This window comes from Aquarana catesbeiana, linkage group LG05 (assembly GCF_042186555.1).
Source record: "Aquarana catesbeiana isolate 2022-GZ linkage group LG05, ASM4218655v1, whole genome shotgun sequence".
NCBI lineage: Eukaryota > Metazoa > Chordata > Amphibia > Anura > Ranidae > Aquarana > Aquarana catesbeiana.
This window is the reverse complement of record NC_133328.1, coordinates 203,106,690-203,133,057: the sequence shown is the minus strand read 5'-3', so window position 1 is coordinate 203,133,057 and position 26,368 is coordinate 203,106,690. Positions and strand designations below refer to the sequence as shown.

General features: G+C 41.7%; 1 protein-coding gene across 5 annotated transcripts in view; it reads right to left on the bottom strand.

Annotated features, from left to right (window-relative positions):
* The window catches only part of AMPH (amphiphysin), a 335,044-nt gene extending 313,113 nt beyond the window's left edge, over window positions 1-21,931 (bottom strand). For 3 of the 5 annotated variants that reach the window (XM_073630489.1, XM_073630488.1, XM_073630492.1), the window contains exon 1: window positions 21,768-21,930. In XM_073630489.1, coding sequence (XP_073486590.1) covers window positions 21,768-21,836 — 69 coding nt within the window. In that variant the 5' untranslated portion in view covers window positions 21,837-21,930. Of the gene's footprint in view, window positions 1-21,767 lie in introns of all 5 variants that reach the window. The other 2 variants (XM_073630487.1, XM_073630491.1) reach the window with 1 other exon arrangement.
* Window positions 21,932-26,368: the final 4,437 nt, after the last annotated feature.

Sequence of the window (26,368 nt, the reverse complement as noted above, 5' to 3'; positions counted from 1 at the left end):
TGAGCGTGTATACAGGTTAATGTTATGAGAGCAGCAGGAGGGGGGGAGGGGCAGCACTGTCACGAGCAGACAGACAGAGAGGGGAGGGGGGTGGAGGACACAGAAGCAGAGAGGAGAGCTGCAGATAGCAGGCTGCGGATGACGGAGGCATGTAAACTGACCGCAGTGTCAGGCTCAGCATCCATGGCTAGGTTACATAGGGGAGGATAGAAACTGGCAGGATCAGCCAGGTTTTTAGGTGTTACAGGTGACCAAATGACACAGGACAAGCACTGTGTCATATAACATGCTTTAAAGGAGCAGGATTCACTTATATATTTTGGGTTAACAAACGCTTTAATTATACAGCTCTATAGCCATAAATAAGTAGTTTCCTCCATAGTAAGAGCTCAATGCATCAAAAGGGTTCCACCTCGTTGGGTGTATAGATTGGTATGCCCACAAATGAAAACTGCTGCCTTTTATATCCCCCATTCTCTGCCAAGTGCTGCCTCCCATATCTTGGGCGTTTGTCCCAGGTACAGGAATCTGCCAGTGGCTGTACTGAGGTGAAAACTGCTGCCTTTTATATCCCCCATTCTCTGCCAAGTGCTGCCTCCCATATCTTGGGCGTTTGTCCCAGGTACAGGAATCTGCCAGTGGCTGTACTGAGGTTGGAGTGTCCACAATGAACACTCCTTCCTAGCCACTATGCCATCACACTGACAGGCGTATAGCCAAGGCACTTTGTACTAGGGGTACAAACATTCCTCATCAGGTCCATTTTACTTTTGGTTGACAGCACACAGTAGTGGAAGGATCTATTGCCACTATTGAGTCCAATAGCAACTTTCAAATCTGCCCACTGCCATGCGCTGTTAATCAAAAGTATAGTTGACTTTATGACTTTATGGATCTTCCCACCCAGTGAGAAGTCATTTTCCAAATATGAGCATTGTCATATGTGGGTAATAATACTATCTACATCCCCGGCCTTTTGTTTACATTTAGCTTTTGGCCAGGGGATCTCCCAGCTGACATCTAAATGACGCTGGAGATACAGCACCATGTAGTAAGCTGTGACAATCTCAACTTCCGAGCACAAGCATGGCCTTCTCTAAGTACTGCTATACCTCTGTACACCAGGTTAGAACTGGACTTAAATACCGCCAGTTTTCTAATCTGAAAGCTTGTGGAAATTATTTACAAATCTGTCTCTGCCATAATGACAGGTTCTTAAAGCGGTAGTTAGGACTACCTGAATTTGCCACATGTGTTTGCAGTGTTACCGACACTGGCGCAAATGCTTGCCTGAATTATGTGCAGGGAGTTCTTATGGAAACTGCCACCACAAAGTTGTCTTTAGGACTTTACTGTATTCCCGGTCTGTATGAAAGTGTGTCTTGATGACCATGATTTAACCTGTGCACACATGTGTTTCACTCAGTGATGCAATTGTTGTTTGTCTAAGTGTAAACAATTTGCAAGACCAACAATCCCCAGACAATTCCACTGCTTTGAGGATTGAGTGGTTTCCTGGCTGGACAGGCTGAAAATTATTGTCACATTCATCAAACTCCTGTAATAAACCGTGTAACCAACAAACATATACAGTAGTCAATTGAATATAAACAAGCTAGATTTTAAAGGAGTTCTATGGTCACAGCATACACTCTCATTTTATAACATCATCATTGCCATAACAATGCAAATAATAGTTATATTTGGCAATCTAATAAAAGCTTACAGTACTTGAAAAAATTCCTTTCATGTAGTGGGTTCTGCCTGTCTGTTGGCCATATCTTTCCACAACCTGAATTCCCTGCATTCTTCTCCTCTGCTGTTTACTTTCATACATATCCCATGATCATTTGCTACCTGCAAGCAGTGATTCCTGTACTGACTCCATCTCCTCTCAGCATCTCTGTAGCTCAGATGGCAGGCTCTGTGAAATGTGTGACACGTCAGTGCCTACTCACAGGGTATAGCGAATACTTGTCACAGAATTCAAGGAAGTAAATGTTGAGGATCTTCACAAAGTAAGTTTACAAACCTCAAGGTCATTCCGATTAATAGGAGTAAGCTAGAAATAATTGAAATGCAATGTGGAAATGAATATTTGCATCTACATTTTGACCATAAATACGCTTTAAGGAAATGTAGCTGTTTAGAAGCTTTGGGAGCCATTTTGCACTCCCACCATCGTGAATATTGCATTGTAGTTCGTATTTTCTTCTCTGAAGTGGCTTTTACCTTGCACCACTATTCTTTTCCTAACACTGGCCCTTCTCACCTTCTATCCCTGCTCTAAAAAGTGCTACATTGCACTTCCCTGTGGTGGGCCAAATGTTTTCAGAATGCCTCTTAGATATTCTATTTGATCATTACTGTAGAAATGTCAGTGGAGGAAGGAGAAACTCATGTTCTGCCCTACAGGAATGTACAGGAATACAAAATAATGGCCAACTGTTTCCTTTGTCACTGCCTTGGTCTGGTTGTGTCCAGACTGACCATTTTCATCCATGATAAATTTAATGATGCCATATGACATAATCACATAGGCTACCATTAAATAAATTCAACTGCCTTGACTAAAATATCTAAAATTGTGCTGCCGCAGCAAGACAATTGTGTGGTCAGCAACTCCGGTCAAAAATGCAGCTTATCTGTTAACTAAACAATGATGGAGCAGCAGCACACTGCAAAAGTCATATTTCTGTTTACTCTGCTCTATCCTCCAGTAAGTATGCTATCAGTAAGCACACGTGCATTGCAGCAGAGCCTAATTGCTGAATTGCTGCGTGCCCCTTCCTTACCCAGTCTGTGATTACTGGAGGATGATAGCAAGAAAAAGTCAAGATAAAATGAGTGTAATACCAGGGTGGTATTGTGGGTACACCACAAGTATATAATGTGCCAGGTCCTATTGACTAAAGTGAAGATGAGTGTATAGAAAATTATTTCATGGACTTTTTAGGCATATAAACTTTAGCACATATAGATAAAATATCATCTTTATTACAACATTATTTAAAATGCCTACCATGAAGATACTACTGTAATAAGAACAATACAGCAATGCACCCTATATAATAGAATAGGCATCCCCCCCCCAATTTTCATTTATCACTGTGTCACAAAATATTGAATTAAAAGACTCATTAGTACAACATATAGGGGTCTTGTATTGCAGACACATCAAAACCAAAACGGACCAAATAAAAGAAGATCATTGTTAGGAAGCTGGCCATAAACCAATATGTGACCAGATATAGGGTCCTTTCACATGGGCTGTCCAATCAGATCAGTTTTTCAGGTGGACCTGATTGGACACTGCAGTCTCCTCTAAAGAGCGGCAGATGTCAGTGGACACCCACCGCCATCCGATCTGATCCCCCCCACAAAAACTCAGACGGATGGTGGTCCTATTTTCCATCTGTCCAGCGGGATCCGATCCGATTTCTGTGTTTTTGATTTGATTACATTATTGAATACATTTTATTATTATTATTATATTATTATTATTTGTTATAATTATTTATAGTTATTTATTATAATTTATGATTTCGTGTTTCAAACGTTATCATACCCGGGATGTCTACTAGACTCTTGTTTGGACAGATTTAAGTGTGTTATTCCTAATGTCCTGTACACACAACCGGTTTTGCCTTCAGAATAAACTCTGAAGGTTTTTCCGATGGATTTCCGACGGAATTCCGCTCAAGCTGTCTTGCATACACATGGTCACACCAAATTCCGACCGTCCAGAATGCGGTGACGTACAACACCTACGATGGGACTAGAAAGTGGAAGTTTAATAGCCAGTAGCCAATAGCTTCCGTCTCGTACTTGCTTCAGAGCATGCGTAGTTTTTGGTGCGTCGGAACAGCATACAGACGAGCGGTTTTCCCGATAGTAATTTGTTCCGTCTGAAAAATATAGAACATGTTCTCTATCCAAGTCCGTCTGAATTTTCGACAGAAAATGTCCGATGGGGCATAAACACGGTCGGAATATACAATGCGGAGCTCCCATCGGACTCTTCTGTCAGAAATTCCGCTCGAATGCCGCGTACACACGAGCGGACTTTACGGCAGACTTTGTCCGGCGGACTTTTGACTGACTTTACGACAGACTTTCCGATAGAATGGACTTGCCTACACATGATCAACCAAAGTCCGAGGGATTCGTACGTGATGAGTACGACCGGACTAAAACAAGGAAGTTCAAAGCCAGTAGGCAATAGCTGCCCTGGTGTCGGTTTTTACAGACGAGTGGACGTTTCGACCGGACTCGAGTCCGTATGAAAGATTTGAAACATGTTTCATTTCTAGGTCCGTCGAACTTTTGAGGAAAAAAAGTCAGCTGGAGCCCACCCATGATCGAATTATCCGCCGGACTCCGGTCCGCCGGACCAAGTATGCCGTAAAGTCCGGTCGTGTGTACGCGGCCTAAGAATTACAGGCCTACAATATAAAATGCTAAATTTCCATGTGAAACGATGTACCGCTTTGAGCAGCAAAATTCTGACCTAATCATACCGCGATGGAGGTTAAAGTGGTTGTAAGGTCAGAAGATTTTTACCTTACTGTAAATAATTACTGTATTATCTTCTGCAGCTTTCCTCACAACCCCTCCTAACTACATACCTGAGACTGATCTTGATCCAGCGATGTGCACAGGAGCCTAGGTTCTCTCAGCTTTATCCCTCCTCATTGGCTCATATACAGCAGTGGGAGCCATCTGCTGTTGATTACAACCAGTAAAGAGGGAGTGGGGGGCAAGGCTCAGAAGCAAGCAAGCACAAGTGCCCCCATAGCAAGCCAGCAGTTGGCGGGGAGGGGGACCCGAGAAGAGGAGGATAAGGGCTACTCTGTGCAAAACCATTATACAAAGCAGGTAAGTATAACGGGTTTATTTTACAAAATAAAAAAGAGATCTTTACTATTACTTTAAAACGTAAATAACATTAATGAGATAGGTAATGTTACTGTTAAAAACGAACAGAGCCAAGCCAAGAGTGCAGCACTGATTATAAACTCAATCACTGTAACAGTATATATCAGAGATAACTGCTGTATTTTGCTACTTACTAAACATGTATATTCTTTATGCTGCACATGGAAACCTGTCAGAATTATATATTTCAACCATTTAAAGCATGACCTGTATAATTTTAGCACATTTACAACTATTGTGAAGTGATGAATGTGCATCAACATAGGTGATCACAGCTCAAGTAAATATGAAAACACTGTTGGAAGCGATCACAGAAATCTGATACACCTTAAGGACTGAAGGAAAAGATTATACGGCATGCTTACATTACATTGAGTGCAGATGGTCAATTTACTAGGGCACAGTATAATAATTACCAGTGAGGTATTTTTGCTTCACTTCATCAAGTTTATTCAGTGCAAATGCAGAAAGTGCAGCATTGTGTGACAGGAACACAAAGCAACCAGTCACATTTCACATTTTAACTAATTACTGTAAATTAAACTCAATTCTGACAGCTTGCTAGGAGTTACTAAACTGTGCACATTACTACCATCCTTTACACCTCTTTACTGCATACTTCTAAATGTTTTTTGTTATTTTTTGTGTTTAATATTTAAATATTTAAAGTGGGCCTTTCCCCTTTTTCCCTAAATTTCACATCAAGTTGCATCTTTCATGCTCGTGTGAAATCGCCTACCATTTTTTGTAATGTTTTTCTGCTTTACTTACCTTTTCTTTCTTGCACTTCTGGTGAAGGCAGTAGTGACCTAGCTGTAGCCGCACAGATACTACCTGGGAAGGCAATGTCAGCTTCAGAAGAAAACCCATACCTAAGCTGCAAGATCTAGCAGTACTGTTATGCAGTATCACAGACATTTTCAAAATGGAATTGCGGGAACAGGAACCCAGGCATCACAGAGGCAGATCAAAAACAGATAAGTATGAAGAATAAGTCACAAAAGTATAGGTATGATTGTTTATTTCCTCCCTATTCAGGTATACAGGTTTATAGAGTAGAAAAGAGAAGGTCTTTTTTAAGATTCAATCCAGTCAAAACTAAACAGAAGTGATTTAACCACCTTAAACTTACACCCTCTTCCTGCCCAGGCCATTTTTCAGCTTTCAGCGCTGTCACAATTTGAATGACAATTGATCGGTCATGCTACACTGTAACCATGTGAAATTTTTATAATTTTCTTCACACAAATAGAGCTTTCTTTTTCTGGTATTTAAGCACTCCTGGGTTTTTTTATTTTTTTTCTTAAAAAAAAAAAAAAGACCAAAAATTAAAAAAAAAAAAAAAGTTTTTCTTAGTTTCTGTCAGTAAATAAGTAATTTTTCTCCTTCACTGATGGGCACTGATGATATGAGACAGCACTGATGGGCACTGATGAGAAGGCACTTATGGGAACTGATTATGTGGCACTGATGAAGGAGGCATGAATATGCCTCACTTATGGGCACTGATAGGTAGCAGTAGCACTGATATATGGCACTGATGAGCACTTATAGGCGAGACTGATGGATGGCACTGGTGGGCACTGGGCACAGATAGGCGGCACTGGTGGGCACAGATAGGCGGCACTGGTGGGCACGAATAGGTGGCACGGATAGGCAGCACTGATGGGCACTGATGGGTGGCATTGATGAGCAGCAATGATGAGCATGCCACCCATCAGTGCCCATCAGTGCTGCCTATCCGTGCCACCTATTCGTGCCCACCAGTGCCGCCTATCTGTGCCCACCAGTGCCGCCTATCTGTGCCCAGTGCCCACCAGTGCCATCCATCAGTCCCGCCTATAAGTGCTCATCAGTGCCATATATCAGTGCTACTGCTACCTATCAGTGCCCATAAGTGAGGCATATTCATGCCTCCTTCATCAGTGCCACATAATCAGTGCCCATAAGTGCCTTCTCTGCTTTATAAGTTATTAAAAGTTGGGAATTGTGTTTTGCAGCCTGAGCCGTAGGGGCTAAGTTAGCTTAAAGCTTATATATGATATGTGAATGTTTGAATGAATTTATTTATAAAAAAATAAAACGTTTGAAACCAATAATAAACAACCGCGGCCTTTATTATTCAATGCTTGTCTGCTAGTATTTATTTACTTAAGTTTTATGGAACATTTCCCGCCTGCTGTCCCATGAGAGCCGCGCCGCCCAGCCGTCATTTGACGGCCGGCGGGTGGGAAGAGGTTAAAGGCTAAGTTCACCTTTAACATAGAGTTCATATAGTAAATGGGCCCATGCAGACTAGAGGTAGCAGTAGTTTAAAATTCACTGCCACTTTTGTTGTCAGCAACATACTGTATATCGTACATTAGCAGCGAGGGGGGGGGGGGATTTACATGCACCCACAGTAGTTTCTCCCTCCACCATGTTTTCTGGGTTCCTCTGTCCCGCCTGTGTGCCTTGGACCCCCATGGCAGGTGTCTTTGAGTAGGAGAGAGGGAGACCAGTGAATATCTGTTCACTGATCTCCCTTAGCTAGAATAGATACAGAAAAGACATACATTACGTTACTTCCGGGTTAGGCTGCCACTTTCCTTGGCCTCTGTAGCTGGGGAGCAAGCTAATGAAGCACAATCTACAAAACTAGACAAAGTGCTATCACATAGGGGATGTTTGGCAATCTATGAGATAAAAATAAAATGTGAAAAAAAGTGTAAAAAATAAAAAGTCAAACCCAAGCACTTAACCCGACCCCCCCAAAAAAAAAGTTGAGCCAGTCATCGCATACACACACATATTAATGTACACCTCCACATCGGGGGCACCTACATAAGAAAACGCTCTCGCTGTGAGTGAGAGCAATGAACCTAGGGTCCATATTCACAGTTAATGCTTAAGTGATAATCTGTGGGGACTTTTAAAGCATTTCTTATGTAAAATTTTGAATACTAAAGTTTGTCATATTTCGACATGTGCGATCAATTTTAATGACGTGTACACACGAGCGGAATGTCCGACAGAAAAAGTCTGATGGGAGCTTTTCATTGTATATTCTGTGTATGCCCCATCTGACTTTTTATGTCGAAAATTCTGATGGACCTAGAAAGAGAACATGTTCTAAAGTTTTCTGATTGACCCAATTCCTATCGGGAAAACCGCTCATCTGTATGCTGTTCCGACATACCATTATCGACGCATGCTCTGAAGCAAGTACGAGACAGAAGCTATTGGCTACTGGCTATTGAACATCCGTTTTCTAGTCCCGTCGTACGTGTTGTACATCACCGCATTCTTGACAGACACCAATTTGGTGTGATCGTGTGTATGCAAGACCGCTTGAGCGGAATTCCGTTGGAACTCCGTCAGAAAAACCTTCAGAGTTTATTCCAACGGGAAAACCGGTTGTGTGTACAGGGCATAAGACTTGACATATTTGGTATTTGTTTGGGTAATATATTACATTTCTTTGCCATAAAATTTACTTAAGGCTACTTTCACACTGAGGCGCTTTACAGGCATTTTAGAGTTAAAAATAGCACCTGCAAAGCGCCTGTAAAGCGCTTCTCCTGTCACTCCAGTGTGAAAGCCCGAGTGCTTTCACACTGAAGCGGTGTGCTTGCGGGACGTTAAAAAAAGTCCTGCAAGCAACATCATTGGGGCGCATTAGGAGCGGTGTATACACCGTTTCTAAAGCTCCCCTGCCCATTGAAATCAATGGGCAGCACCACTGAAGCACCTACAAAGCACTTCGGCAGCGGTGCTACACGGGTGCTATACGAGTGCTATTAACCCCTTTTATCAGCCACTAGCGGGGCGCTTTTAACTCCCGCTAGTGGCCTAAAAGCACCGCTGAAATAACGGTAAAGCACCGCTAAAAATAGCGGCGCTTTACCATTGACGCCCCCCCACCGCCTCAGTGTGAAAATGCCCTAAATTAATTTTTTACTGAAAATTTTCACTTGATAAACCATTGCATTAATGTTGTGTAACATAAAATGTTGGAACTACCACCATTTAATTCTCCAGGTCCTCTGCTTTCAAAAAATATAGGTTTGAGGGTTTTAACTAATCTTCAGGCACAAAATTATTTTATTACACGTGTGCAAAAAAAATGCAAAAATGGCTCTAGCAGCAAAAGGATTAATGCAAATGTTATACCTGTAGGCCTTTTCTGTTACCCATGAAGTCTTCCTGAAACACTCCTAATGTTTACATTCCCGCATCCTGGCTTTTTTACAGGACACAGCAGTTGTTGGGTGATCGTCTCCAGAATTGAAGGATCAAGCAGATTTCCTAACTCAAAACCTGTGCATGCACAGTGCACTCTCTGCTGTCACAAATAAGGTTCTCCAATCACACAAGTCCACCAGAATTCTCACACTGCTATAGCTCCTTCCCATCTTACACTCTGGGCTACAAAAAGATAGCCATCAAGCCTCCTTCTTTAGGGACAGCTAAAGAAATGATCACTTTAGTTGTCCTTAAACAAGAAGGTTCACTGGCCTTTCATTGTAACTTATGTCTTGGAAACAAACCAGGATATAGCTATGTAAACATTGGGAGTATTTTGCACAGGCTTTGGTGACATAAAAGGCCTACAGGTAAAGCATTTTCATTAAAGTCGTATTAATGCAGACTGTCCCATGCCCATTTACTGCGGCAGGGCGGCCACTCTGTGCAGAATCACTTCCGGGTCTGGGGCGCACCGTTGGCGACCCACTCCTGCTGTGATTGGACACAGCGGGAGCCAATCAGCAGGTCCACCGGGACCCGCCGGTCGTTCGAGGCGCAGGGAGAACGGCAATCTGCCTATGTAAACAAGGCAGATCACCGTTCTGTGACAAGGAAAGGTAGTGATCTTGTGTTTCTGCCAAGCAAAAACACAGATATCTGCCTTTCCACAGGGCAAGCACCCACACACAGTTAGCAAGCACTCCTTAGGAACACATTTAACCCTTTGATCACCCCTGATGTTAACTCCTTACCTGCCAGTGTCATTAGTACAGTGACAGTGCATATTTTTTAGCACTGATCAGTGTATTAGGGTCACTGGTCCCCCAAAAGTGTCAGTTGGGTGTCCGATTTGTCCTCCAAAATACCACAGTCCCGCTATAGGTTGCTATAGGTCGCTGATTGCCTCCATGACTAGTAAAATAAAAAAAATTCCAAGAATATATACCATTGTTTGTAGACCCTATAACTTTTGCGCAAACCAATCAATATATGCTTATTGGGATATTTTTTACTAAAAATATTTAGCAGAATACATATTGGTCTAAATTGATGAAGAAATTAGATTTTTGAAATGTTTTTATTGGGTATGTTTTATAGCAGAAATTAAAAAATACTGTTTTTTGTTTTTTTTCAAAAGTGCAACAAATAAGAATCGCAGATTTAATCAAATACCACCAAAAGAAAAAAAGGAAATACATTTTATTTGGGTATGGTGTCGCACGACCGCGCAAATGTTAGTTAAAGTAATGTACAGTAGTGCCTTATCACAAAAAATGGCCTGGTCATGAAGGGGGGTTAACCCTCTGGAGCTGAAGTGGTTAAACCCAAAAGCAAACATTGATTATATTGCAGCTTAACAATTTGTAGATTTGATGGCTGCATTAGTTTTCTTTTTCAACAGAAAGATGTCCTGCAAAAGGTATCAGTTAAGAATGTTGAGACAAAACATCTACCACTGACAGAGTTGCTTACAATGATCAGCTTTTATTTATTCATATGTAACTGCAGTGAGAGCTGGAGTTTGGCTTCAGTTTGTTAGTGTATTTAAATCAATCTAACACTCCCCTCCCCCTAGACTGACACTGCTGCTGTCTGCTGTGCCCCCTGTGCCCCATCATCCAGAGAGGGAGCACTCTAATGCAGAAGGTGTGTCACTGGCCAGATCACCAGGTGAAAAAAGAGAGAAAAAAGCCTAAAAAAGAAAATGTATGCAGCCACCACATCTAATGATGTTAAGCTTTAATATACAGCGGGTATAGAAAAGAATCACCCCTTTTAAAATAATCATATTTTGTTGCTTTGCAGCCTGAAATGAAGACAGACACCATTTTTGTTTTATCCTACTGTGTTTACTCAGTGCAACTTATAAACATCCAAGTGAAAGCTATAACACCAACATGTCAGAAAAAAAAATTCAAAAACAGAATCACTGCGTTGGAATAAGGATCGTCCCCCTCCTAAAAATGACTTGGAAACTCAATCAGGTGTTGCTAATTACCTTCTTAATGGCACACAAAGCCATTTGACTTTCACCTGTAATCAGCTGTGGTCATTTTGATTAGCTCAGCATGAAAAGTGCTTTCCTGGAGCATTTCAGTCCCTTGTAGTGTGACTGACGAAAACAATCAAATATGGGTGGCAAGGCACTAATGACAATAATGACAGTAGAACAAAAATCCACAGAGGGTTAGAGATATAATCTAATCAAACAATTGTTTTCTTTTTACATTAAGATATTAATAAATGTATCTTGTTGCAAATTTCTATATTTTTACTTTATTTATTTAAAGTATATGTAAACCCAGTGACTAAAATCTCATATAAGTTTGTCACTGAAATTTCAAAACGAATTTTCAATATTTTTAATCTGTTGCTTTTTTTTTCATTAAAATAGATGCACACAGCACAGCTTGGCCCTACCCCCCACTTCCTCCTCACAGGATTTGATTGACAGCAGCAGGAGTCAGTGGCTTCCCCTGTTGCCTCTGTGTCCTATGAGACGAGAGAGACCAGTGCCGATGTAGATGGGCACAGTATAGGATCGAGATACGACTTAAGTATAAGGTGGGTAATTTGGCGATACTACCACTGGGAATTTTTGTTTACTTTAATGCAGAGAATGCAGTAAGGTAAGAAATGTTCTGCATTTAGAACCACTTTAATTGTTACTTATTATTTAACCACTTGCCGACCGTCTGCCTGCAATGTACTGCGGGCGAGCGGCGGCTGTAGGCAAAGTGACGTATCTGTATGTCGCTGCCTACTTCCAAATTTAGGTTGCGTGCATTCACACCCCTCACCCGGCTCCCGCTGTGATTGCACACAGCAAGAGCCTGTCAGCAAGTCATGGCCAATGATTCATCACCAGGACCTGCTGATCAGCTGTGTGCAATCACAACCCAGAGCTCTGTGTAGGTAAACAATACAGAGCTCTGTGCAGAGGGAGCGATCTGTCAGTTCTCATCCCACCAAAGCAGGGATGAAAAACGGAGAGATCATTAGACAAAAGAAGCACATTTTACACACATTACACATGGTTAGGCACACGTTTAACCCTTTGGTCACCCTTCCCAGCCAGTATCATTAGTATAATGACAGTGTATAGTATTATCATTGATCACTGTATTAATGCCAGTGGAAGTTAGTCAGTTCTCCCCAGCATTAGTCAGTGTCAGATTGACCACTAAAGTATCGCAATCCCGGTATAAGTCACTGATCATCACCATTAGTAGTATAAACAATGAATTAATAAAAAAAATTAAAAATTCCAGTACATATACCATAGTTTGTATAACCTTCACACAAACCAATCAATAAACACTTATTGGAATTTTTTTGTTATCAAGAACATGTAGCAGAATACATTTCGGTCAAAATGTATAAAGAAATTCGATTTTTACGATTTTTTTTATTGGATACGATTTATGGCAGAAAGTAAAAAATATTGTTTTTTTTTCCCGCAAGATATAAAAAACTCAGCGGTGATCAAATACCACCCAAAGAAACCTCTATTTGTGTAAAAAAAGATATACATTTTTTTTGGGGTACAGCGTTGCATGACCGCACAATTACCAGTGCAGAATAGCAAAAAATGGTCAGGGAGGGGGTAAACTCTTCTGGAGCTCAAGTGGTTAATGATCCCACTTAAAACAGCAATAACAAATCCCACAGTACTTTTCAGGGTACATATAACTAGAATATGGTGGGGCTCTTTTGGTGTATTTGTGTATATATATATATATATATATATATATATATATATATATATATATATATATGTTCATTTTCTATTTTTATGTGTGCTGTGAACAAGGCTTATCGCCGAAACGCGTCTGTCTACTCACTGGGATGTCATAATAAAGAAGTTTGAGGAGTTGCCAGCTGTTTTTTCCATTGACCATAACTATGAATATATCAGAGACAAATATGTTGTTTTAAGAGATTTAAGGAGTAAATTACATATGCGTAACATAAAAGGGTTTTACACCACATATTTGTTTTTAACAGTATTTAATATTTAAAATGTTTTATAGCAATAGCTTAAGCTCAACCCAAAATATTTCCTGAACGAAAAATATGCCTGAAACATCCAACAAGCATTTCAGCCTGACAATGTGTTTGTCTAATGCAGAATACAAGCCTGAGGATGTAATAGGGGGCCTGGATGCCTTGCATGGCCAAAGTTGCTAAGTGCCTGCAGCAGCCAGGATGGCAGTAAAGGGATAAGATGACATGTGTAAGAGCAAGCACTACTATTACAGTCAGTGGTGGAGTGCTGATCCCTGAAAAGGTTAACTGGAATGCAATCCTCTTACTGCATTGAAAATGTGCATGTGTGGGGGCGGGGACAAGTGACAGCAGATTGTTTATCTGCCTCAACAAATCACAATGACAGATGTAATCTTTCTACAGCGGTACTCAGCCCATTGTGCTGCCATTTGGCCTAAATTTCTTTCTAGTCAACACTTCCGAGGACAAAAAGGGGGATTTCAATACAGCAATGCCACTATAATAAAGGATTACATTTACTTACATCGATTAGTTACAGTAGATCTTCAGAGTACTGCTAGATATTATGTGATGGGCTTTAGTAGATTTAGCTGGATGACACTTGCATAAATAAATTCAGTATCACATCAAACCGCTCCATTTAAAACTAGATATCCAAGTGTGAACCTTAATTAGTAACTTATAGCAGAATGTATCAAATCCAGTTACTAACACTGTCAACATATTATAAAAAGTTGTCTAGAATTTTAACGTAACATGAATCATTTGCTGCAGTACAAATATATTTCGTATTTTTAGATAATTTAAAGCATTTCCTGCCTGAACATACATGGATATATAAAAAAATAAAATACATGTAAAACTAAAGGCATAAAATAATAATTATATTATAAAGCACACAATGGAGTTAATTTACTAAACCCAAATAGGATGGTTCAGTGTGCAAGGGAATTTTCCCTTAGGCCACTTTCACACTGGGGCGGTAGGGGGCGTCGGCGGTAAAACAGCGCTATTTTTAGCGCTGTTTTACCGCGGTATTCGGCCGCTGGCGGTGCGGTTTTAACCCCCCGCTGGCGGCCGAAAAAGGGTTAAAACCACTCGTATAGCGCGGCTATAGCCGCGGTATTGCCGCGCTGCCCCATTGATTTCAATGGGCAGGAGCAGTTTAGGAGCGGTGAATACACCGCTCCTTCACCGCTCCAAAGATGCGGCTGACAGGAGATTTTTCTTCTCCTGCCAGCGCACCGCTTCAGTGCGAAAGCCCTCGGGCTTTCACACTGAACAAACAGCGGAGGCTGTTTTGGGGCGGTTTGCAGGCGCTATTTTTAGCGCAATAACGCCTGCAAACCGCCCCAGTGTGAAAGGGGCCTTAGCTAAAGCAGCCCATACACAAAGCAATTTTTTTTCCTGCCACCACAGTGTTGTCAGGGGAATCCCTCCAAGCAAACATTGTATTCTCCTGGCGGGGGCGGCTCCCCCCGCCGGGAAAAGACAGTGATTATTGCTAGCGGCTATACTAGTCTCTAACGATAGAAGCAAAATCCGGCAGGCTGGATGTACCCAAGTTGATCAATCAATAAACCTGGGTACATTCAACCGGCCCATACATGGTTCGAATCTGAGCCTGTTCCTGCTTAACCGGCCGAGATTCGAACCGTCTATGGCCGGCCTTAGTAAAACATTTCTCAACTTTTTAACCCTTGAAATAATTATTAGGTCCAAGGGGAACCCTGCTATGATCACATCATTGGGAGGCAGTGGGAAAATGTACCTTACATTGGTGGTCAGTAGAAAAAATGCCACCCTTACTGTGGTGGTCAGAATGCCACTCTTAGAGACAGCTAAAAAGATCATTGATGGCACGCTGCTGGCTTTTCCAAGTGGTGCTGTCCCCAGAACTATGCAGTTACCATCAAATGGGGGGGGGATGTTTAACCCACAGCTCAAGGAACCCCAAGCAACCTCTGAAGGAACCCTAGAGTTCCACTTAACCACTTGCCGACCGCCTCACGCATATATACGTGAGCAGAGCGGCACGGGCAGGCAAAATCACGTACCTGGTACGTGATTGCCTTCCCGCGGGCGGGGGGTCCGATCGGACCCCCCCCCGGTGCCATCGGCGGTCGGCATTTGGTTGGAAGCGATGAGAGACGAGGGGGAGACCATCCGATCGTGGCCCCCCCCTCGCGATCGCTCCCAGCCAATGAGAAACATCCCCTGTCTCTGTATAGTACACAGAGGCAGAGGATGTGATGTCATCTCTCCTCGGCTGGCCAGTTTCCGTTCCAGCACCGAGGAGAGAAGACATGTAAGTGCACAACACACACACACAACACAGTAGAACATGCCAGGCACACTAAACACCCCCGATCCCCCCCCGATCGCCCCCCGATCCCCCCCAATCACCCCCCCCCCCGTCACAAACTGACACCAAGCAGGTTTTTTTGTTTTGTTTTTTTTTTTTCCTGATTACTGCATAGTGTCAGTTTGTGACAGTTAGCAGTGGTAAGACAGTTAGTATTAGCCCCCTGTAGGTCTAGGGTACCCCCCTAACCCCCCCTAATAAAGTTTTAACCCCTTGATCACCCCCTGTCACCAGTGTCGCTAAGCGATCATTTTTCTGATCGCTGTATTAGTGTCGCTGGTGACGCTAGTTAGGAACGTAAATATTTAGGTTCGCTGTCAGCGTTTTATAGCGACAGGGACCCCCATATACTACCGAATAAATGTTTTAACCCCTTGATTGCCCCCTAGTTAACCCTTTCACCACTGATCACCGTATAACTGTTACGGGTGACGCTGGTTAGTTCGTTTATTTTTTTTAGTGTCAGGGCACCCGCCGTTTATTACCGAATAAAGGTTTAGCCACCTGATCGCCCGGCGGTGATATGCGTCGCCCCAGGCAGCGTCAGATTAGCGCCAGTACCGCGAACACCCACGCACGCACCGTACACGCACCGTACACCTCCCTTAGTGGTATAGTATCTGAACACATCAATATCTGATCCGATCAGATCTATACTAGCGTCCCCAGCAGTTTAGGGTTCCCAAAAACGCAGTGTTAGCGGGATCAGCCCAGATACCTGCTAGCACCTGCGTTTTGCCCCTCCGCCCAGCCCACCCAAGTGCAGTATCGATCGATCACTGTCACTTACAAAACACTAAACGCATAACTGCAGCGTTCGCAGAGTCAGGCCTGATCCCTGCGATCGCTAACAGTTTTTTTGGTAGCATTTTGGTGAACTGGCAAGCACCAGCCCCAGGCAGCGTCAGATTAGCGCCAGTAGCACTAACACCCACGCATGCAGCATACGCCTCCCTTAGTGGTATAGTATCTGATCGGATCAATATCTGATCCGATCAGATCTATACTAGCGTCCCCAGCAGTTTAGGGTTCCCAAAAACGCAGTGTTAGTGGGATCAGCCCAGATACCTGCTAGCACCTGTGTTTTGCCCCTCCGCCCGGCCCAGCCCAGCCCACCCAAGTGCAGTATCGATCGATCACTGTCACTTTTTTTTGTAGCGTTTTGGTGAACTGGCAAGCACCAGCGGCCTAGTACACCCCGGTCGTAGTCATACCAGCACTGCAGTAACACTTGGTGACGTGGCGAGTCCCATAAGTGCAGTTCAAGCTGGTGAGGTGGCAAGCACAAGTAGTGTCCCGCTGCCACCAAAAAGACAAACACAGGCCCGTCGTGCCCATAATGCCCTTCCTGCTGCATTCGCCAATCCTAATTGGGAACCCACCACTTCTGCAGCGCCCGTATTTCCCCCATTCACATCCCCAACCAAATGCAGACGGCTGCATGAGAGGCATTTATATGTCCTCCCGAGTACCCCTACCCAACGAACCCCCCCAAAAAAGATGTGTCTGCAGCAAGCGCGTATATAGACGTGACACCCGCTATTATTGTCCCTCCTGTCCTGACAATCCTGGTCTTTGCATTGGTGAATGTTTTGAACGCTACCATTCACTAGTTGAGTATTAGCGTAGGGTACAGCATTGCACAGACTAGGCACACTTTCACAGGGTCTCCCAAGATGCCATCGCATTTTGAGAGACCCGAACCTGGAACCGGTTACAGTTATAAAAGTTACAGTTACAAAAAAAAAGTGTAAAAAAAAAAAAAAAAAAACACAAACAAAAATAAAAAAAAATAGTTGTCGTTTTATTGTTCTCTCTCTCTCTATTCTCTCTCTGGTGTTCTGCTCTTTTTTACTGTATTCTATTCTGCAATGTTTTATTGTTATTATGTTTTATCATGTTTGCTTTTCAGGTATGCAATTTTTTATACTTTACCGTTTACTGTGCTTTATTGTTAACCATTTTTTTGTCTTCAGGTACGCCATTCACGACTTTGAGTGGTTATACCAGAATGATGCCTGCAGGTTTAGGTATCATCTTGGTATCATTCTTTTCAGCCAGCGGTCGGCTTTCATGTAAAAGCAATCCTAGTGGCTAATTAGCCTCTAGACTGCTTTTACAAGCAGTGGGAGGGAATGCCCCCCCCCCCCCACCGTCTTCCGTGTTTTTCTCTGGCTCTCCTGTCTCAACAGGGAACCTGAGAATGCAGCCGGTGATTCAGCCAGCTGACCATAGAGCTGATCAGAGACCAGAGTGGCTCCAAACATCTCTATGGCCTAAGAAACCGGAAGCTACGAGCATTTTAGGACTTAGATTTCGCCGGATGTAAACAGCGCCATTGGGAAATTGGGAAAGCATTTTATCACACCGATCTTGGTGTGGTCAGATGCTTTGAGGGCAGAGGAGAAATCTAGGGTCTAATAGACCCCAATTTTTTCAAAAAAGAGTACCTGTCACTACCTATTGCTATCATAGGGGATATTTACATTCCCTGAGATAACAATAAAAATGATTTAAAAAAAAATATGAAAGGAACAGTTTAAAAATAAGATAAAAAAGCAAAAAAATAATAAAGAAAAAAAAAAAAAAAAAAAAAAAAGCACCCCTGTCCCCCCTGCTCTCGCGCTAAGGCGAACGCAAGCGTCGGTCTGGAGTCAAATGTAAACAGCAATTGCACCATGCATGTGAGGTATCACCGCGAAGGTCAGATCGAGGGCAGTAATTTTAGCAGTAGACCTCCTCTGTAAATCTAAAGTGGTAACCTGTAAAGGCTTTTAAAGGCTTTTAAAAATGTATTAATTTTGTTGCCACTGCACGTTTGTGCGCAATTGTAAAGCATGTCATGTTTGGTATCCATGTACTCGGCCTAAGATCATCTTTTTTATTTCATCAAACATTTGGGCAATATAGTGTGTTTTAGTGCATTAAAATTTAAAAAAGTGTGTTTTTTCCACAAAAAATGCGTTTGAAAAATCGCTGCGCAATTACTGTGTGAAAAAAAAAAATGAAACACCCACCATTTTAATCTGTAGGGCATTTGCTTTAAAATAATATATAATGTTTGGGGGTTCAAAGTAATTTTCTTGCAAAAAAAAATAATTTTTTCATGTAATCAAAAAGTGTCAGAAAGGGCTTTGTCTTCAAGTGGTTAGAAGAGTGGGTGATGTGTGACATAAGCTTCTAAATGTTGTGCATAAAATGCCAGGACAGTTCAAACCCCCCCAAATGACCCCATTTTGGAAAGTAGACACCCCAAGCTATTTGCTGAGAGGCATGTCGAGTCCATGGAATATTTTATATTGTGACACAAGTTGCGGGAAAGAGACAAATTTTTTTTTTTTTTTTTTTTTTTTGCACAAAGTTGTCACTAAATGTTATATTGCTCAAACATGCCATGGGGATTTGTGAAATTACACCCCAAAATAAATTCTGTTGCTTCTCCTGAGTACGGGGATACCACATGTGTGGGACTTTTTGGGAGCCTAGCCGCGTACGGGACCCCGAAAACCAAGAACCGCCTTCAGGCTTTCTAAGGCCGTAAATTTTTGATTTCACTCTTCACTGCCTATCACAGTTTCGGAGGCCATGGAAAGCCCAGGTGGCACAAAACCCCCCCAAATGACCCCATTTTGGAAAGTAGACACCCCAAGCTATTTGCTGAGAGGTATAGTGAGTATTTTGCAGACCTCACTTTTTGTCACAAGGTTTTGAAAATTGAAAAAAGAAAAAAAAAAATTTTTTTTTCTGGTCTTTCTTCATTTTCAAAAACAAATGAGAGCTGCAAAATACTCACCATGCCTCTCAGCAAATAGCTTGGGGTGTCTACTTTCCAAAATGGGGTCATTTGGGGGGGGGTTGTGCCATCTTGGCATTTTATGGCCTTCAAAACTGTGATAGGTAGTGAGGAGTGAAATCAAAAATGTATGCCCTTAGAAATCCTGAAGGTGGTGCTGGGTTTTCGGGGCCCCGTACGCGGCTAGGCTCCCAAAAAGTCTCACACATGTGGTATCCCCGTACTCAGGAGAAGCAGCTGAATGTATTTTGGGGTGCAATTCCACATATGCCCATGGCCTATGTGAGCAATATATCATTTAGTGACAACTTTTTGTAAATTTTTTTTTTTTTTTTTTTTTTTGTCATTATTCAATCACTTGGGACAAAAAAAATAAATATTCAATGGGCTCAACATGCCTCTCAGCAATTTCCTTGGGGTGTCTACTTTCCAAAATGGGGTCATTTGGGGGGGGTTTGTACTGCCCTGCCATTTTAGCACCTCAAGAAATGACATAGGCAGTCATAAACTAAAAGCTGTGTAAATTACAGAAAATGTACCCTAGTTTGTAGACGCTATAACTTTTGCGCAAACCAATAAATATACGCTTATTGACATTTTTTTTACCAAAGACATGTGGCCGAATACATTTTGGCCTAAATGTATGACTAAAATTTAGTTTATTGGATTTTTTTTATAACAAAAAGTAGAAAATATCATTTTTTTTCAAAATTTTCAGTCTTTTTCCGTTTATAGCGCAAAAAATAAAAACGGCAGAGGTGATCAAATACCATCAAAAGAAAGCTCTATTTGTGGGAAGAAAAGGACGCAAATTTCGTTTGGGTAGAGCATTGCATGACCGCGCAATTAGCAGTTAAAGCGACGCAGTGCCGAATTGTAAAAAGTGCTCTGGTCAGGAAGGGGGTAAATCCTTCCGGGGCTGAAGTGGTTAAAGTGGTTGTAAAGCCCGCTTGGTAAGCCTATAATAACGCTTACTTGTAGGTACAATGAATATCTCCTAAACGTGCACTGTTTAGGAGATATTCACCCTGCATGCAGCCAGTCACATCACTGGCGCATGCACTCTGAAGGTTCGGCATACCTTGCGGGACCCTCAGAGCTTCGAAACCGAGGGCTCCCTTGCGCATGCACGGGAGTGACGTCATCACGGCTCCGGCAAATCACTTGCGAGCTTGCGAACCCAGAAGAAAGACAGGGGGAACGTGTCAGCCCTCTCCACGGTGACTTTACAGCGCAAGAGGGCTTCATTACAAGGTGAGTATTTCATAATGTGCTAGTATGCGATGCATACTAGCACATTATGCCATTGCCTTGCAGGATTTTTTTTGTTTTTTCTTTTAATATCTGCGTTTTACAACTGCTTTAAACTTGGTTGAGAATAGCTGGTTTAGTGAATGAGGTGGTGCTGAATTCCATCATCCAATCATGTGCAAACAATTTTTATTTTCTTGCACGTGATTGGGTATGCTTTGAAAAAGGAATTTTCACATTTGCAAACTAAGGAAAATTTTCTCTTCAAAGTGAACAGGCTATTTTAGTAAATGAACCCTATTAAATATTATATAATATATTATCATATCATATCATTGTTGAATGCTGTATTAAATGACATATGACCTTGACAAATAACATCATATTTAAATATTTAAATATAGGATGGTAATTCTATTGCCGAAAAGTTCTAGATATTAATAGATATTTTTAAGTGTAAGATGCACATTACAAAAGGTAATAAAGTAACAAAAATATCCAAAGAAATTGTTAGCAAAGAACTAAATGACCTAATTTAGCACGGTTGTATCCCACTCCTCTCTTGGTATAATAGTATAAAAAATGATGTGCTGAACATTTGCAGCCAGCAACGATAATAAAGATTGTAGTAAGTGGGTGTAACAGTCAGTACATCGCTGGGCACCCATGCCACTGCACTGGATGTACAGCTATGCAGACTTGCAGCATCTCGACCTTGCGAAAGTGCTGCTGTTCCTCCACCATGCACTCCCTCCCACCATTCCTAGTAGTTTCTATTTGTGCAGCCTTGCAATATGCTCCCCCAGCCCCTACTGCATTGTATGTAACCCTTGAGCTCCAAGACAGCTCTTCACACACTCCCTCCCCTACAACATGACTCCACATTGACACCAGCTGTCGACTGTAACCATGATCATCAATGCATTTATTAGCTTGTGCTCTGCCCTTGTTGTCAACTTATACAAATGCACACAATACATGTGAATGTGAATGAATGCAATCATCCATACTGACTACAATGAATCATTTAAACAGAGAGGGCCTTTCAAAGCACTACACAGTAGTAGCATCCTGCATCGCTTTTCTGTAAGGGTAGTGTAGGCTTCTGTGTTAATCCAATGCATCTCTTCTGCAGATCACTGATACAGCTATATAAGCACAGACGTTTTGGGTATCTCTTACCTTTTCCTGAGCCCTGCTAAGCCTTTTCTGGACGTTCTTTGCAAAGACGCCTGTTTTCATATCAGCCATGGCTGCTGGTCCAGGGAGCCAAGTGAGAGGAATCAGATGGAGCCTGGAGGCTGAGAGAGAGAATGAGAAGGGAGGGGATGGGAAGAGGAGGAGTTCCAGAACCAGAAGAGAAAAAGACACTGATGGGGGATAATATAATGAGAGCAACAAGACAATTAAGAGGAAGTAAGAGAAGCGACAATGCACATAAGGACATCATGGATTATAAGGTTTCCTGGATTAAAATGCTGTGGCATTATGACTTTAGCTGCATCTATAGGGAAACTCCCCTAGAATGTTTCTATAACAAAAAAAAAAAAATATATATATATATATATATATATATATATATATATATAAAGCATTATACACTACTGTACAGGTAAGGAATGTTCTACCTGTAAAGGGTCATCTAGGTACATTAGTATGTATTGAATGGGGATGTGCTGCTGTCCATGGTGCTGAACTTGCTCACTGAGAGTGTGTATGTGCCTTGGAGTTAACACCCCGATCAGTATTCAGGAGGAAGAGTCCTATTTGGTAGGCTGCCTACAGATTCCTAATGAGATTTACTAATGTAACTGAAAATGAAATCACTGGTATAGATCCACCACTCTGCAACGTGGACTACTGGGATTTAACACATTGAGAGTGTTTTTTTTTTTTTTTTTTAAAGCATGGTGTATGAATAGGCATTGCCTTACTAGAGAGCATTTATAATGGTTTGTGTGGATACTAATGGGGGAGGTAAAGAGCGACTTCAGGCAACAGGTAAAACCACTGAACATTTACTGCTATCCAGAGAAATTGTAATCAGGGCACAGCTGCTAACGCTTCTGTGGATTTTATATTTTGGTGGCTCAGTGTGTATCAAGAGCCATCACTTAGCATAGCTTACATGCTTTCAACAAAGTCCTGAAGCCACACACTACTTCCAAAAGATAAAATCAACTTTTTTGTTCAGCAGGTGCACAGAGACACACAATTCTAACATGTTTCACCCCCTACTGGGGCTTAAATTGACTCTAAACTCTGGTTTAAAAAAAAAAAAAATTCATATATATATACAGTATCTCACAAAAGTGAGTACACCCCTCAGATTTTTGTAAATATTTTATTATATCTTTTCATGTGACAACACTGAAGAAATGACACTTTTCTACAATGTAAAGTAGTGAGTGTACAGCTTGTATAACAGTGTACATTTCATGTCCCCTCAAAATAACTCAACACACAGCCATTTCTTCAGTGTTGTCACATGAAAAGATAGAATAAAATATTTACATAAATGTGAGGGGTTTGTGAGATACTGTATATATATACGCACACACACACACACACATACACATATATATATATATATATATATATATATATATATATATATATATATATATAGCAATAACTCTCGGTGGAGCTGCTGGTTTAAAGTGGGCTGTTACCGTCACCTTCGTCAACGCTATTTCACCAGAACCGGGTCTAGGGTCCCGTTAAGTTTAACACCAGACAATGTAGGCACCGGACACTTGAGTATCTTTTCCAATGCTTTAATAAACATAAACTGAAGGAAGTAGCAGGAAAGCGGTAGAAGGAGAGTTGCAGGGAAGTTCAAATACCTTTTCTTGGTGTAGTATTAGGAATTGAGAGCTTGCAGATGAATGTACTCTCTCTTTATAGTTGAATCTTTGCCCGCCTGGATAGGTCTCTCTCACTAACCTAGCAGCCAGTATGCAGCACAACAAAAGTCTCTGCCACAGACTTGATTGAAACAAAACCTGTACGATCCTCTGCCACAGGATGTAATGGTTTACGATGAATAGCAAACACAGCACTAGAACCTTTAAGCTGACCCGGCAGTACTATGCGGTAAGATTACTTTAGGATGCGTCCTCCAACTGAGTCACCAGGCCCCTCTCCAGACCAGCACTCTACATGATCCTTCCATGACGGGTCCTCCCCTGGGATCTTCTCAGTTGTCCAGCTTCTTCACATAGGACAGACAGCTTAGGACCATTCCTCTGCCATTGTGGTAGGCCCCAGACAGGCTTCTGGGCCCACCCACACGCTGCAGCTACGTGGGCCTCCCGGACGGAGGACCACGAGGTAGTACTCCTAGCACATACCTGTCAGCCAGGTGTGCCAGCAGGTGGAACGAAAAACGAAACCCTAAAAATGGCGTCTGTCCCATAAATACCCTCTCCCAGAATGCAACTCGGAGGACCACCTCCACCGAGTTATCTCCGGGACAGAGGAGCGCTCATACACTTCAGCGTGTTGCTTTTTCAACACCGACCCATGGTGACAACGACACCCACAGGCACAGTGTGAAACTACATGCAACTCAGCCAAGCTGGAACAGAGGCTGACTTTGTATGAACAGATAACCCACTAAATTTACCTATAAGCAGTAGATTGAAAATCTACCAGTTCTACATATATATATATATAGATATATATCTATATATGTCTATAGATATAGATATCTATATCTATAGATATATCTATAGCTATATATCTATATATATATACACACACATATCTATATATATACTGTATATATATACACACATATCTATCTATCTATCTATCTATCTATCTATCTATCTATCTATCTATCTATCTATAGATAGATATATATCTATCTATATATATAGATATATATATAGTTGTGCTCTTAAGTTTACATACCCTGGCAGAATTTATTATTTCGTGGCCATTATTTAGAGAATATGAATGATAACACAAAAACATTTCTTTCACTAATGGTTAATGTTTGGCTGAAGCCATTTATTATCAATCAACTGTGTTTACTATTTTTAAATCATAATCACAATAGAAACTACCCAAATGACCCTGATCAAAAGATTACATACCCTGGTGATTGTAGCCTGATAACATGCACACAAGTTGACACAAAGGGGTTTGAATGGCTACTAAAGGTAACCATCCTCACCTGTGATCTGTTTGTTTGTAATTAGTGTGTGTGTGTATAAAAGGTTAACGCGTTTCTGGACTCCTGACAGACCCTTGCATCTTTCATCCAGTGCTGCACTGACGTTTCTGGATTCTGAGTCATGGGGCAAGCAAAAGAATTGTCAAAGGATCTGCAGGAAAAGGTAGAACTGTATAAAACAGGAAAGGGATAAAAAAAAATATCTAAGGAATTGAGAATACTGATCAGCAGTGTTCAAACTCTAATCAAGAAGTGGAAAATGAGGGGTTCTGTTGAAACCAAACCACAGTCAGGTAGACCAACTAAAATTTCAGCCACAACTGTCAGGAAGATTGTTCGGGGTGCAAAAAAAAACCCACAAATAACTTCAGGTGAAATACAGGACTCTCTGAAAACATGTGGTGTGGCTGTTTCAAGATGCACAATAAGGAGGCACTTGAAGAAAGATGGGCTGCATGGTTGAGTCGCCAGAAGAAAGCTATTACTACGCAAATGCCACAAAATATCCCACTTACAATACGCCGAACAGCACAGAGACAAGCCTCAAACCTTTTGGCACAAAGTCATTTGGAGTGATAAGACCAAATTTGAGCCACAAATTTGGACACAACCATAAACACTACATTTGGAGAGGAGTCAACAAGGCCTATGATGAAAGGTAGACCATTCCTACTGTGCAACACGGAGGTGGATCGCTGATGTTTTGGGAATGTGTGAGCTACAAAGGCACAGGAAATTTGGTCAAAATTGATGGCAAGATGAATGTAGTATGTTATCAAAAAATACTGGGAGAACATTTGCATTCATCAGCCAGGAAGCTGCGCATGGGACGTACTTGGATATTCCAACATGACAATGATCCAAAACACAAGGCCAAGTCGACCTGTCATTGGCTACAGCAGAATTAAGTGAAGGTTCTGGAGTGGCCATCTCAGTCTCCTGACCTCAAAATCATTGAGCCACTCTGGGGAGATCTCAAACGTGCAGTTCATGCAAGACAGCCCAAGAATTTACAGGAACTGGAGGCTTTTTGCCAAGAGGAATGGGCAGCTTTACCATCTGAGAAGATAAAGAGCCTCATCCACAAATACCACAAAAGACTTCAAGCTGTCATTGATGTTAAAGGGGGCAATACACGGTATCAAGAACTGGGGTATGTAAACTTTTGATCAGGGTCATTTGCGTAGTTTCTGTTGTGATTATGATTAAAAAGAGTAAACACAGTTGATTGATAATAAATAGCTTCAGCCAAACACTAACCATAAGTGCAAGAAAAGTTTTTGTGTTATCATTCATATTCCCTGAAAAATGGCCAAGAAATCATAAATTCTGCCAGGGTACGTAAACTTATGAGCACAACTGTGTGTATATATACACTGACCGGCGACCTTGCTAGTACTGGCTTGGACCTCTTTTTGCCTTCAGAACTGCCTTAACTCTTTGTGGCATAGGTTCTCCAAGGTGTTGGAAACATTCCTCAGAGATTTTGGTCCATATTGACATGCTAGTATCACACAGTTACTGCAGATTTGTCGACTGCACATTCATGATGCGAATCTCCTGTTCCACCACATCCCAAAGGTGCTCTATTGGATTGAGA